Consider the following 15,639-nt stretch of genomic DNA (forward strand, 5'->3'; position numbering starts at 1 on the left):
ACACGAGAATGGTCATGAAGCACCCGGCCTTGCCCCTCAACTCCCACTGAAGTCTGTGTAAGTCATGGGTGCCCAGCAATATACAGGTCCGGCCCCAGTTCGTTGTTAAGGTGCACGAATTGAAAGAATTGCCACTGAATACAGATTGTGCGTGTGCCGTAACCATTCAAAGAGTGTCTAAAGCAGGACTTCAAATCTGTTATTCCCCGAACCGTTTCGCAGTAAGGGTTGAGTGGCTAGGTCAGGGGACTGGCCCTCAGGACTCCTGGGTTCTATGCCTGCTTTTGATGATGACCTTGGGCAAGGTCATTTTCCCTCCCCTTCTTAACCACTTGTAATATAGGCATTGCAAGATTGAGCTATCTCCCAGGGAGCATTGTAAAATGATTCCTGTTTGCAGAGCTCTCTGAGAGCCTTAATGAAAGGGATCTGGGTGTTACTAGGGTTATACCTTACTATTCTGGTAAAGACCTTCAGCTGTCCTGCCCTCCCCTCTGGCCTTCAGGAGAGGATTTGAAGCCCTGGCAAACCTTGGGTTCATCCTTTGTTGCTAATTACCTGGCTAGCGCAGGGTTTTATACTGCTGCCCCTCACTCTAGTGTCTGAGTGTCTTCCATATAAAAGCGATGGCAATAGTGAAATCACTAGTAGACTTTATATTGCTATGGAGTTTGTACCCATGGCAGCCAATGATATGGAGCCTTAATTCCATTACCCACTTTTTAGCTTATAGGGAGGCCCTGGACAGGAAGGACTCAAATGAAAAGCACCCGTCAGATTTAGGAGAAGGGTTTCCCCTTGTTTGCATCAGCCCCGATCACGTTGCCAATCCACGCTTGCGCCAACACCCGAGCAAGTCACGTTGCAGCACGTTACATCACAGCGTGACGACACGTCCTCATTCTGTTGTCATGCTGCTTTGGGGTGCCCCCGAAAAATGTGAGACTCTTGCTGTCCTGTGAATGTGTGATGGACTCGTGAAAGTCATTACTGGCCCTCATGCTGGCCGTGTCTTTCCGGAGAGGGTGGCAGATGGAAGGGATAGCTTTGTGGCCTGAGCTTGGGGTTGGAACTGTCTTGACTGCCTTAGCACCATGGGTTCGACATTTGGATAGCTCAGCTGTGTCTGGTGTAATTTCCCCTGGAGTCAGTAGTCTTCAACAGAATTACACAAGAGGTGGATCTTGACCACAGAGTACTACTGGGGTAGCTCTCATAAATGAGATCCTAAAAGGAGGGGATCCTGTCAGCTGTGCATAGTCATTATAGGCCACGTGGCACATTTAAGAGTAAATGGGATTTGCTGCATTATCCCTGGGCAAAATCTTCCTTCCTTTCCCCTGCTGTGCAGCATAGAGGGTGCCTTCCATCCCAGAGATGGCCGCATTTCAGCAGAGCTGCATGTGCATAGGAGCATACACCAAGATCCTTACATATGTCTGAAAGCTGCAGGGCTCATAGTTTGTAAGGAGCGTTCACTACACTGGGAAAAAAAAAACCCCAGCACCTGAGTTTCAGAGCCCAAGTCAATTTACTTGGGTTCACAGGGCTTGGGCCGTGGGGTAAAAATAGGAGTGTAGATGTTCCCGCTTGGGAGCTGGGGCTCTGGCCCAAGTGACAATGTCTACACTGCTGGTTTTAGCCCCAGAGCCTGACCTCCATAAGCCCAAGTCCATTGACCCAGGCTCTGAGACTCGTTGCCGCGGGTTTTTCTTTGCCTTGTAGACTTACCCTTTGGGACAACAGACGCTGATGGTGTGGCCCTGCTAGCCTGTGTGCCTGTCCCTCTCAGGAACCTCCAAGCCCTTGTGGGTTCAGCAACCCTAACATTTCCTTCCTCTTGTGCTGTTCCAAAAATGGCTAGCTCTCGTTTTAAGGCAGTTTGGGTTTTTTCTCCAACCACACCCAGGGCCTTAGCAAAAGCACCACTGTTTATTTCTTTGCCTTGGCATTTCCAAAGTGCCTGCTCATTGCTCAACCCTTCGGGTTGCATTTTTTGTGTGTGTGCATTTTTTTAAAACAATGCTAAGTAACGAGAAAATGCTGGATGATATCCGGATGTTGAATGAGGTACAGATGCCCGCGCCCCTTCTCCTGTTCGTCAGTTGTGAAACTTTAAAAAACAGCTATGCTCTGTAGGCTGAAGTTTTCTGTGTACTTGAAGTTCCCAGGAATGGATGGAAACAGAGACTGCTTCCTCTGTGAAGTGATGGGCATTTTTAAAAATATCTGTAACAGGCCAGATCCTCAACCACTGCTGTTATTATTATTGATATTGCAGTTTTACCGAGTTGTCATAACGCAGGTCAAGGCCCCATTGTGCTGGGGTGCTCTACATCCATATAGTAAGAAACAGTCCCTGCCCCCAAAGGGTTCATCATCTAAATGACTTGCCAGAAGTCACATGGCAGTTCGGTGTTAAAAGCTGGGAATAGAGCCCCCTTCCAAGTTGTAAAACAGTGGTCTAACCACTGGACCACACTGCTTATCTATTGGGGTTTATACCAGCTAAGGATCTAGTCAAGTATATCTAGGTCCCAGCATGTGTTAGAAAGGGGTGGGGCTGTGAGATCTCACATCCAAACCCCTTTATGTTTGGTGGATGTGTTAGTGTTCCCATCTGTACCAGAACCAAACCTGCCAGGGGTCGTTTTGTTTCCACATTGGATCCAAAGTGGGGAGCAGCCTTCTTTCTTCTTTTTAATGCAGCCAAAGACTTGTGAGATCAGCATCCGGGATATTTTTGGCACGGTCAGATCCAAGTCTGATTCAGCCTCAAACCCAGCCCCCCGAGCCCTGATCCAGATCCCAGTCTGAATGACACCCCTTTGGGGCCTTTCATTAGGGGGCACGGTCCGGCCCACCCCTCCCAGCAAATTCTTTGGAGCAAATAAATAGAGCTGCAACAATTTAAGAGCAGGTGCTGCTCTCATGCCTCTGCGTGAAATCCAGGGGGTAACCAGCTAACCTGACCCATCTGGGTGCTAGCACCCATGGATAAGCAGCTAACCTGACCCATCTGGGTGCCTTGACTTATCCCCCATGCACTCACTGGGCTAGCTTCCCCTCTCTCTTACACTGGTGTAACTCAGAAGGAAACCCACTGCAATGAACGGGGCCACACTGGTGGAAGAGAGAGCAGAATGAGGCCAGTAGCTTTCACTGGGGCAACATTTTTAACTCCTCCTTCCTTTCTCTGCCTTCTTCCTGCTGCTGCACCCACATCCTGGCCTCCTTGGTTTCTGGATTATTAGAGAGTAAGAACCAGAGACCGCTCGCCTCTTCCAGACTAAGATCCCAACCCCCCGAGGAGCCTCTTCTTCCTTCCCCCACTCCAAGCTGCTTTTCATGGTCCGCTTGCTCGGGCCCACCAGCAAATTAGGAGTGGGGCTCCGAGCAGGGAGCGGAGTGCGTGGATTGGAGCGGGGGAGGGAATAAACGCCCCAGAGAAACCGTGCACTCCTTTTTGGCAACCAGGGGATCTTGTTTCACTCCGCCCGCTGCTTGAAAGCTACAAGTTGGATTGTGTGTCTCAGTCCCGCCCCGCTATGCGAGCCCAGCTCCCCCCCCTCCCCTTCCTTCCCCAGTCAAGCCTCTGCGCTGCTCCATGCCCAGATGCCAATCCCCAGCTGTTAAATCCTGCCTGGGGAGGATGTGTTCTTCATGAAGTTGGTGGCCTTGGGGGGAGGTCCATGTTTGCTCCAGAGCCAGGCTCGCCCAGCCAGCCCCGCAGGGAGCGTGCAGTGCCTGGAAGGTAGGGGGGTACTTTGTTTTTCGAGGCAAGGTGGGTGCCTGTGTGTGTGTGTGTGTGTGTGTGTGTGGGGTGGTGGGGGTGGGGGTGTTAACATATTTGCCCCCCTCCCCCTCCTCCAGTGAAGCTGCTTCCTGCCAGTCTTCTCTTCACTGCAGGTTCCCCAGGCAGGCAGGAGGCACTGGCAGTGATTTCTCAGGGCTGCACACCAAGGTTCCTGGAAAGCAGATTTGCAGAAGCGGGGTCTGCATGGAGGGGAAGGGGCCGGGGGTGCTGGGCACTGGAGGACTGGGCGTTGGCAAGCAGGGCAGGCTCCGGCCCTACCCTTCCTCCAGACTGTGCAATCAGTGGTGGCTCTTGCAGGAAGCCTTCAGAGCAGCGGTGATACTCATCCCCTCCCTTCCCCCAGAGCGAACGGACACGTTTAAATGCCTGGGCCGAGCGCTGGGGGGATGGCACGGCATGGGGCTGCTGCCTGCCAAGTTGGGCGTGGGCGGCACAATGGAGCAAGGTGGAGACAGGGCAGGGCTGCAGGACCTGGGGGCTGCCAGCTGGCTCTCCATGCGCATGCTTGTGGGTAACAAGGTAGCTTGTCTGAGGGACTGTCAACCCCACTAAAATAACTCCCAGTGAGTAACTAGGGACCAGGGCCCCTAGGTGGCTGGGTAACCCGACCCCTCTGGGTGCCAGGACCCCTGGGTGGCTGGGTAAATCTGACCCCTTTGGGTGCCAGTGCCCCTGGCTAGCCCGGTAACCTGACCCCTCTGGGTGCCAGGGCCACTGGGTGATTGGGTAATCTGACCCCTCTGGATGCCAAGGCCCCTGGGTGGTCAGGTAACCCGGCCCCGCTGGGTGTCAGGGCTCTGGGTAGTAGCCAAGTAACCTGACCTACTAAAGTATCAGGGAATAACCTGACTTGTCCATTTCCTGGGGTATCACTAAGGGACTCAGAGCAATCAGGCATCCTGAAACTTGCAAAGTGGAAGTGCAGGGGTTTGAGACCCAGAAACACAAGGCTGAGGTTCCACCCGGTTGTTTTGGCCTTCTGATTCACCAAGAGGGGAGTAAGTGAGTGACCCGGAGAAGCCTGAAAAGAAGAAGTGTTTCCTAACTGAGCAGGGGAGGAGAAGGAGGTGGCTGTGGGCATGACCTGGAGCTCTTTGTGTTGGCTTGGAGTACAACTGCAATTCCACTTCTAGTCTCCTTGCAACACTCTGGTCTGAATGCAGGAAGTAGCTGCTGGGTAAGTTTAAGCAGGGTTCAAAGGCTGGCCTCTGCAGAGCAGATGTTCCAGAGTTCAGAGCCAGATTCCCAACTGCTCAGCACCTGCACTTGGGGCCACCTTTTCAAAAGAGCCGAGCACCCAGTGTGCTGAGCTCTTTGGAAAAGCAGGCCACTTATCTTAAGTGCCTAAATTGGAGATGAGCTATTCGGCAAATCTGGTCCCAGTTGTGGGTGCTGAGTGCTTGCGATGTGCGTGTGCATATATATATATATACGTTCCTAGATGCAACCAGATGCAATGCTCAGTTATTTGTCATAACCTCTATAGTGCTGACAACTAAAGGAGATTCTCCAGGACTTCAAATAGCAGAGACCTGTGGTTTTGGAGCAGGAAGTTCTTGAGATCTGTCACAACAGCTACTATGTTAGCTCTGGCTTGTGCCCTACTTGCCATGACCTATGGGATAAAATCATGACAACGCTGTCTCGTGCAGCATTTGCATCGTCACACTGTAATGCTGCACCGCAGTGTCCCACCTCCTGACCGACACTAGCTTCATTTTCTGTGGGTGTCATGAGTGGTGCGTGGAGGTGAGTGCTGGAGACTGGGAGTCAGGATGCCTGGGTTCTTTACCTAACTTCCACTGAGTGAGACCTATGGCAAGTCACTTCACTGCTCTTTGCCTCAGTTTCCCCTTGTGTAAAATGGGGATATAGATACTGAACCACCCTTGTCAAGCACATTGAAAACATCTTCCATAAGCCACTAAATGAGTGTTTATTTTTCTTATTAGAGAAATGGACTAGGAGTCACAACCCTTTCATTCCAGTCCTAGCTCTGCCACTGATGAATAACATGACTTTGGGCAAGTCACTTAAACTCCCAGTGCCTCAGTTTTCCGATCTGTAAAGTGAGTGTAACATCTGTGTATCCTACAGGGATGTTTGTGAGGCTTAATTGATTAATTAATGTTTGCAATATTACAAGCCCAGAGCATTCAAAAAGCATGAATCAGGTTCTGAAAAATCAAGAGATTGGCTAAAAACCATGAGATTTTAATATAATAGATTTTTTTTAATTTGCCTTCTGGTTTTTGAGTCTTTAGTCACATTGGCAAGCGTTTTTTGGTAATCATGAGAGATGGAAATGTTTGTTTGTTTTTAAGTGAAAGCTGAGATTCTCACATAATCCCTTGCTTCCAGGAGCTGGGGCTTTAAGCACAACTGGAGAGTTGGCAGCACTGCACTCAGGCATCAAAACATTGGCCGAGGTGTTTGTAAAGTGCAAGGTAGTCCCTGGATCGCCACAAATACCCAGTGGCGTTGCCGGGCACAGTATTCCAACTCCATGTGACTTAATGGATAACTGTTGTTGTTGTTTTTTAACATGACACATTTGTTTGGAGAGAGGTGCACTCCTCTCATGTGGGCAGCCCAGCTGAACCCACCTGTTTCATGAGAAGGATATGGGGGGAAGCTAAGGACATTTCCAGCATCAGAGCTGCCTCTTTCTGTGATAACTACGGGAAGGACCATGGTGTCATCAAGTCTTTTTTAGCTCTAAATGCCCCGTTGCTAAGGCACTTTTGTGCTTCATGTGTGAAATCCTATCTCCCCTTTCTTCCATCTTCTTGACTCCTGTGGTGGGCATGCATGGCATCGGGGCGGGGCGTGGAGGAGGGGAGGCAGCCGTGCCAATTTTCCTTTTTCTACTGCCTCTCTGCTGCTGTTACAACTCTGCCTTCTTCCCTGCTCATGATGGGCCTCCTTCCCTGACCTCAGGGCTGCCGTGATGGAATGAGCAATGCCTTTACCATCTCTTCGTCCCGGTAGTTTATTTCCTACAACGTTTTTCATCTTCCAAAGACTTTCCTAGAAGTTGTGTCCAAAGTACCCCTGTCCAGCTGCTGCTCAGGGTTGGAGCTGTTCGGTTTGGGCTCCATAGCAAATTCGCTGGGGAGTTGTTATCACATCAGACCCGCCAGTTGGTTGAGATGAGGGGAAAAGGAAGATGGTTTAGGTAATAAGGTGACAAGTATGGGATGGATGGATGGGGAGAGAGAGAGAGGAACAGATGTTATGGTTGGTTACAGCCAAGCCTGTGTGAAGAGAGACTGTGGTCAAGTGGATTGAACTTATGGCTAGGAGACAGAAGCCATTGGTTTGCCGGAAGGAAGGATGATCTTGTGGTTGAGCCACTGTCCTGGTACTCAGATGAATTGGGTTCAGTTTCTGGATCTGCTGCTGACTCCCGGTGTGATCTATTGTAAATCACTTAGGGCCAGATTTACAAAGGGGTTTCGGTGCCTAGTGGACTAACAAATGTGCCTAAGCAGGTTAGGCCCCTAACTCCCATTGAAAATCAATGAGATGAGGCACCTAACTCACTTAGGTGCTTTTGAAACTCCCACTAGGTGCCTACCTGCATCTTTAGCCTCCTAAATACCTTTTCAAATCTGGCACTTGATCTCCCAGGGTCTCAGTTCTCCACCATTAAAATAGGAGTGTGGATCCTTCCTTTGTTGAGATTGTCAGAGTACTGGGGCAGTGATGGTCTCTCACTATACTGTGCCTCGCACAATGGAGCCCTGATCTTGTTTGTGGCTCATAAGTGATACTATAATACAAATACTAATAGCCCTGGCTCTGCTGCTGACTCATTATCTAGCCTTGGGAAAGATACAAAGGCCCACATTTCGACAGCACCACTCTCTTTGGGCAGCTCCGTTTTTGGATGACCAGCTTGCAAGTGCCCCATGTGACTCACAACATCCAAAAGACAAGCAGGGGTTCAGGTTGGAGAACCAGGGGGAAATTGGCCTGCATAGCTATTCTGGAATTGCTCCCCCTGTGGACACTCTGTGAATAAAAAGTCTCTTTGTTCTGGAATAAGTATTCTGTTTATGAGCTTTTATGGCAGATGCAATTTCATGCCCTCCTTTTTTAACTACTTCCTCAACAGAGTTGCACCAGGGATGAATCTGGCCCCAGGGCATTCATCACACACAACACTCAACACAAAGGAAATAATTATCACCCTCTACCAAGATCAATATACGACAGAAAGAGCAGAGAGCTATGAGCTTGACTGCTGGAGACGGTTCTTTTGCAGGCCTGATCCTGCAAGCTACCAAATGTCTCCAAGGCTCAGTGACTTCCTTGAAGGTTGAGGGTACGCAGCAGCTCCTAGGAAGTTCTCAGCAACCCACAGGATCAGAACCTTACTCTTTATAGAGTAGCTTTACTCCTGGCATGGGAGGTTTTAAGAATGGGAAGCCTAGAAAATCAGAAGTTATGGGAACAGGGGACCCTCTACCCTTCCAGCAATCTCATCCTTTAAAAATAATATTATTCCTCGTGCTTGGTACTTCCACAGACAACCTTCTTCATCTTCATGGCACCTTGTAAGCATTCATTTCTCTCGCTAAGTTATTTGCCTCAATATCCTGCAGCAGTAAGTTCTCCAGGGTTAATTATATGTCACATTTATTTTCATTAAAAAGTGTGTTGCTTTAAATATTGAAATCTTGCTGCCTTTTAAATAATAATACCAAGTAATAATAAGTAATTCTCAGTCATTATTATTTGTATTACTGTAGCACATAGGAAATCCCAGTCAAAGAGCAGGATCCCACTGCACTCGTCACTGTGCAAACACAGAAGCATCAAGGGTCTTTATGGACCACTTTCAGTTTTAAGCCCGAGACCTCCGATCCTGCATTGAGTTCTGTGCAGCACAGGGGTCCCCACACATGAAGCTCCTTTCAGGCCTAAATGTTGGCAGCTGCCAGATTGGATCAGACCCGAGGTCCAGCTAGCCCAGTATCCTGTCTCTGACAATGTCCTGCACCAGATGCTTCAGAGGAAGGTGTAAGAACCCTGCAGTAGCAGATGTGGGCTCATCTGCCCCCTACATTAGGTCTCATCCTCCACTGTAGTGGTTATAGATTTGCTTAAGCATGAAGTTTAATATCCCTTCCAAAATGTATGTTAGCCTTAACGATTATAATTCTGGATATTCTTCCTATCTATATAAATGTTCAATCCCTCTTTGTATTTTGCTTAGTTCTTGGCCTCAATTTCCTATAGCAGTGAGTTCCCCAAGCAACAACAATTTACCAAGGGAGAAGGATAGTAGCCTATGGTGGCATTACCCTTTTCAGCTGTCAGCTTTATCTGTGGCGATCACTAATAAATTATTATAATTAATAGAGCTATGCGGAGGATGGCAGTTCTGTTTCACAAAATATTTTGAATTTTCAAAAATTGGCTTTTTTCCAAATTGGAAAATTCATATTTTTTGTTTGTTTGTTTGTTTGTTTGAGGTCAATGAAAATGTTTCATTTCAATTTCAACTTTTTTTTTATGTTTTATTGTATTTAGGGCATCTGTTTGGGGTGGGTTATTAATTTCATTTTGGGGGGTATTTTGAGCTATTTTTGCGGTTTATGTAGATGTCCAAAAATCAAGGGTTTTCGTTTCTCTGTGTATATACTGCAGTATTATATACATTACTCATTACAGTAGTATATACAGTAATGAGTCATCTCTTTGTAACATTCGCTAGTGCACTTCACTAATGACAGGTTTCAGAGTAGCAGCCGTGTTAGTCTGTATTCGCAAAAAGAAAAGGAGTGCTTGTGGCACCTTAGAGACTAACCAATTTATTTGAGCATAAGCTTTCGTGAGCTACAGCTCCCTTCATCGGATGCATAAAAGTGGAAAATGCAGTGAGGATGTTTTTATACACACAGACCATGAAAAAATGGGTGTTTGTCACTTCAAAAGGTTTTCTCTCCCCCCACCCCACTCTCCTGCTTACCTTTTGAAAGGTGTTTTATAGCCTTGCTCAGGTTTGCATGGCTGTCTGAGTGGAGAATCAGGCCCATTCAGTTTTGAATCTTTTATAATCAGGATTTGAGGGTGTGTTGTTTTTTTAAACCCCCTGCTAGTGCAAACAAATCAGGTTGACGAAAAAAGCATGAGAACTAACCATCATCACTGTGTGTCGAAATGCAGAGTAAAAAAATCAAATGCTCTCAAACCGACCTACAGAAGGCCAGTTAATGGCAAAACCGCTGTGACGTCAATGGTACCATCTCCAGTTGATAGAGGCAGCGTGTTTAGTGTATGAGGCACTGAAGTGGGGTTAGGAGACCTGGGTCCTAGTCCTGGTTTTGCCACTGACCTGCTGTGGAACCTTGAGCTAGTCACTACCCCTCTCTCTGCCTCAGTTTTCCTCCCACCCTTTGTCTGCCTTGGCTATAAGCTCTCTGGGGAAGAGACTGTTTCTTACTATGTGTATGTACAGCACCTTACACAGTAGGGCTTTGATCTCAGTTGGGGTCACTAAGCATTACCCTAATAAATAATAATGCTAATAAAGAGGTTGTGTCCCCTTGTACAGGCTCAACAGGGACGCTCAGTTGGTCTTCTCTGTATAGCAGTTGTTATTTTATCTTGCCTCTCTCTTCCTTTACCAAGCCAAGGACCCTGTCCGGCTGCCATTGAAACCAATGGCAAAACTGCTCCAGAACAAGCGTGATTACTCCTCATGGTGCTGGTGCCTCCTACAGAGTGCTGAGCACCCGCAATCCATAGATGCAGAGGCTGAGGGCACCCTGGCCCTGCCAGGATCAGTGCCTAAGAAGAGCTTATTCCTATGGAAGTCTGTGGTAGCCACAAGGGCTCAGCACCTCTCGGGCCATAATCCTGCTTGGTTTGCAGCCTGTACAATCCCACTGATTTCACAGGGACTTTAGTGGATGGAAACCAGGATGGATTTTGCCCTAAATAATCCAGCTGTCATTGGTAGAGGGGCCCAAACCAACCCCTTACTGCCTCCCATGCAGACTGGGGGGAATATTTGTATATAGGAATGGCCATACTGGGTCAGACCAAAGGTCCATCTAGCCCAGTGTCCTGTCTTCTGGCCAATGCCAGATGCTTCAAAGGGAATGAACAAAACCGGGCCGTTATCAAGCGATCCATCCCCTGTTGTCCAGTCACAGCATCTGGCTGTCAGGCTTAGGGATGCCCGGAGCCTGGGGTTGTGTCCCTGCCCACCTCGGCTAATAGCCAGTGATGGACCTATCCTCCATGAACTGATCTAATTCTTTTCTGAACCCAGTTATACTTTTGGCCTTCACAACATCCCCTGGCAATGAGTTCCACAGGCTATCTGTGTGCTGCATGAAGAAGTACTTTCTGTTGTTTGTTTTAAACCTGCTGCCTCTTAATTTCACTGGGTGACCCCTGATTCATGTGTTATGTGAATGGGTAAATAACACTCCTTATTCGCTTTCTCCACCGCAGTCATGATTTTATAGACCTCTATCATACCCCACCCCCTTTGTCATCTCTTTGGATCCTGAGCTTTGCCGAGTCACCCCCTCGGCCTGCTGATCCCATTAACCATGTGTGTCTCTGTACAGAGAACAGTTTGAGGGCTGAAGCAATGGGGCAAAGAGCCCCAGTGGGAGAAGAGGAGGAGGGCTTAAGTTTCTTGAAATCAGCCAGGGCGTGTTAAACCCTTCCCTATATCATCTTACCAGAAACTGATTAGGGGATCCTGTGGATATTCTGTCTGCCAGATGTGGGCTGCAGCTGGGGGAGAGAGAGTGGGACTGGGACACTCCCAGAAGCGGGTGTGAGGAGGCAGGGCTGGTGTGGATGAGAGGAGTACGAGAGAGGAAGATAAAGGATGGCTGTAAATCCACCCCAGCACAAACCTCCTCTTCTTTTTTCCCTTTGCAATCTGTTCCCACCCCAGTGGAAAACTCATCCTTTCAGCACTTTCTCATTTCCTTTGCAGAGTCGGAAGGACAAGGAAAGACCTAAACAGAAGCACAAAAAACATCCGGAGTCTCCCACCAGCCTCACCCCGTCCTCCGTGCCCGTCCCTGCTGAGAAGGTACCAGATTCGTGAGGTGCCGGTGGGCAGGGGCTATCTCTGCCATCTTCCTTGGGAAGCGATGGGCAAGAGCGGCTTTATCCTTTTATTTTGATTCCTGGTTTCTCACATTCTTCCTTCTTCTGCCCTTATTCGCTCCCCCACTACCACCACCTGGGGAATTTCACACTGTGGCTGTCTCTCGCTTTCTGTCGGCATTGAGGACCAGATCAACGGGCTGAACTCCCCAGTGGCTGAGCGGCAGGTCCTAGCTTGCTCGGCAGCAGATGTTCAGGTTTAAAGCTCCGGTACAAGAGATGAAACATCCATGTGTTGCCCGCTCTGCAGCCGTGCTGTAACCAGCTCCGGCAGATGGGCAGCCCAGGTACCTCCTTTCAGGGTAAGAAGGGACAACTGGAGACCAAGGTCCTGGCAAGTTGCCCTTCTCCAAGCCCTTCCATCCAAGCCTCAAAGCACGCCAGCAGGGCAGACAGGGAGTTACTGTATTTCCTTAATTTCTGGGGAAACTGGGGCACAGAGGGGCTGAGTCCCTACTGCCCTAAAACCCCTTCATGAAAGACATCAGAGCGCCCTGTTGTGGAGTCCCCCTACTATAGGGGCTTCCCTGGATGGTGCAGAACTGTCTACACTGGCTCTACACCAGCCCCAGTGCTGGGGGCATGCCAGGGGCATGCAGCACCCCACAGGGGGCTGTTGCAGCTGAGTGTAAATTAGAACAGCCCCGAGGCTGCTCTAACTCGTGCCAGGGGCCAAGCCCCTGAATAAGTGGCAAAGAAGTGGTGGAGCTTGGTCAGAGCAGAGTCAGGGCCAGAGCAGTGACGTGTTTTGCCCCAGGGTCACACGGGAATCCGTGGAAGAGCTAGAACCCAGACATCCTGACTCCCAGGGCCTGATTCTCCTCTCACTAATGCCAAAGTAACTGGAGGTAAGGCCACTGGTGGGAGCAGAGCCAGGCTCTGGCTAGAACCCATAGAAAACACAGCCCGCCAGCCCGCCTCAGGAAGACTATTTAAAGGGGGTTGCATGGCTGTAAGGTATACCCTGCACTAATGGCGCCTACACACAAGTAACACTCTGTGGGGAGGCCCAGGGCCGGGATAGCAGCAGGGCAGGACAGAGATGAGAGATCAGAGCTGTGTGAGAGGCCCAGAACTGGAATAGCAGGGGGCGTTTTGCAGGTCAGGATTGAAGGGAATTATCCAAGTTGTGCATGAGGCCCAGGGCTGGAACAGCAAGGGGGAAACAGGTCAGAACAGAGGTGCAGCAGCAGAGTAGAGGGGCCAGGACTGGAATAGCTGGTGGGCACTGCTGGGCACGATCGAGGGGCACCAGCTGAGCTGGGCATGGAATCCCGCACTCCACTTATTTGCACTCTTCCCAGCCCAGTGTTAGTGCAGTGAGACTTGCTCTCCTGAGTGGCAGATTCCCCCAGTTAGCAGAGCTGCCGGGGACTGATGTGCTAAGAAGATTATTTCCAAGCTCATGTCGAAATTCAAAACCTGGCTCCCAACTAGCTAGAGTGCCTCTTAGACAATTACCCACTGTCTCCTCCCAGGCCCTGCCAGACCTTTGAACGAATTGGGGGAAGGGCCTAACTCGGTTTACACAGGGACCTTTCAGCACTTTGTAAGCTGAAATTCAGGTGATCCTGATTACGCTGGCCGTTGCGGAGTGGCATGGCCATAGTCTTTCTACAGGGTGTTATTATTAATCTTCATAACGGGTGGCATTCCCATAGTGCCTTCTGTGCACAGATCCTAAAGCGTTGCGCAAGCTTTCTGCTACTGAAATGCACCCACTTCTGGGGTGGAACGCAGCAACTGTTTAACAGCACACTGCAGCATTGCACAACAGTTCAGGACTGGAAGTGGAAAATCTGTTTGAAACTGCAGAGGGGTACGGGATAGATATTGGCACCAGTATGACGACACTAGTGCAATTACACAGCTGGAAACCCCCAGCGTAGACACATGACACTGGGGCAAGCTCCATCTTGCACCAGGGCTGTGCATCTACATGGAGTGTGCGCTGGTGTAATGCAAAAATAACACCAGTAGAGTTAGGGCTTTAGGCCATGTCTACACTACAAACTTTGATCGGTGCAAGTTACGACACTGTATAACCACCAAAGTTAGTATATCGCTGGTGTGCGTGCAGATTTGGCTGCTTGCATCAGCACGGCACATACTGGTGTTGATGCAAAGTGCAGTGCACCATGGGTAGGAATCCCAGTGTCCCTTGGGCCGCCATCCTGCGCAGTGCCTTTTGAGAAATTTTTGCAATGTGTTGTGGGATAATAGAAATGACTCACCAAGGGATCTCTGGGAGACAGGGGCCAAGATCCCAACATGCACCTTTGATTGGTGGAGATTGGCAGAATTTTGTCTGGGACAAAGTTAAGTGCTCAGCTCTGTGGGGGTGGATGGCAAACTAAAAAGTATTTGTGGACGGACTAGTTGGTAGAGCTTTGTCATCACATTTAGATTTACAGTGAGAGAGGCAGGGCAGGCTAGTGGTTAGAGCATGGGACAAAGCATCAGGAGAGAGGGGTTCTATTCCTGATGCTGACAGTGACCGGCTGGGTGACCTTGGGCAAGTCGTTTTCCCCCTCTCTGTGCCTCAGTTTCCCTTCCTACTGCCCTCACTCTTGCCTGTTTAGGTTGTAAATCCTTTAGGGCAGGGACTTTCCCTGATGACGTGTCAGTCCAGTGTCTAGCACAATGGGGCCCTGATCTCAGTTGGGCCTCTAAGCGCTACTTTGATATCAACAGTGGTATTGCCTCCCTTGAGATGCTTCATGACCATGGCGTAGAACCAGAGGAAGAGGCAGTGATCTTCAAACCCCAGCCAAGTCTACCCAGGACAGTGGAGCTCGCTTCTTCCTCCCTCCCTGCAGCCCTAACACATGCCTGCCACCTGGCAGACAAACCAGGTCTTGTAAGAGTCTCCCTGATGGGGCCAGAGCAGCCTCTCCTGCAGCCTCTGACCTAGCCGTCCTCCTGGATTCAGGCTTTTATCCCTGCAGCTGGGGGTCGCCCACCACATTCCAAGGATTCCAGTGGCTCTGAGGGCATGCTGCCAGGCGCTGGAGCCGGCACCCTGTCCAGCAGCGGTGAAGAGGGCTAATGGGGGAGAGCGGGCTCTGGTATAAAGCAGGAAGCAGCGTGGCTGGCTCAGCTGTAACCGAGCTGGACATCTCAGGGCATTGGCAACGGAGAGCCCTTTGCCTCTTGGCTGCCAGTTTGAATCCAGACCAAGTTGCGAGCTGGGTGGGTTTCTTCACTGCCGCTGCACATGGGCCTCTCCATGGCAGTCTCATCAGTGAAGCCAAGAGTTTGACGGGACTGTGGAACCTTCTGTTCCAATCAGAGGGTTTCTTAGGGACCCGTGAAAAGCCTGCAAGGTCTGAAAGAACCAGGCCCTTCTGTGTGATCCAGGGAAAGTCACTAGACTAATGGAGAACAATGTGGGGAGGAGCTGCCCTTCTAGCCCTGGGCAGGCCTGAAATCAAGAAGGCCGGATGTCTGCGTCCAGGCATCTGAACCCTTCCAGGGGCAGCAGCATCCTCCCTCTCTCCCGGCACCCCGTGCATGGAAGGGGCACAGGCAGCCTTTGGCATCCGACCCAGGGTAGAGGCTGCCAGCTAATCTCTTTCAGTTTGGCCAGGAGAGGGAGTTGGCAGCATGGTTGCCACGGCAGCCGCATCTCCAACGGGATTTGTGCTTCTGTCCCCATATGCAGGCAGGCAGGG

The 15,639-nt window shown here is 49.9% G+C and overlaps 1 protein-coding gene across 6 annotated transcripts in view; it reads left to right on the plus strand.

Moving 5' to 3' along the window:
- Positions 1-15,639, plus strand: part of MLLT6 (MLLT6, PHD finger containing) — a 66,418-nt gene that overhangs the window by 21,516 nt on the left and 29,263 nt on the right. For all 6 annotated transcript variants that reach the window (XM_043536728.1, XM_037886766.2, XM_043536729.1 and 3 more), the window contains exon 8: positions 11,790-11,888. In XM_043536728.1, coding sequence (XP_043392663.1) covers positions 11,790-11,888 — 99 coding nt within the window. The remainder of the gene's footprint in view (positions 1-11,789; positions 11,889-15,639) is intronic.

Source organism: Chelonia mydas, chromosome 27 (assembly GCF_015237465.2).
Source record: "Chelonia mydas isolate rCheMyd1 chromosome 27, rCheMyd1.pri.v2, whole genome shotgun sequence".
In the NCBI taxonomy this organism is placed as follows: Eukaryota; Metazoa; Chordata; order Testudines; family Cheloniidae; genus Chelonia; species Chelonia mydas.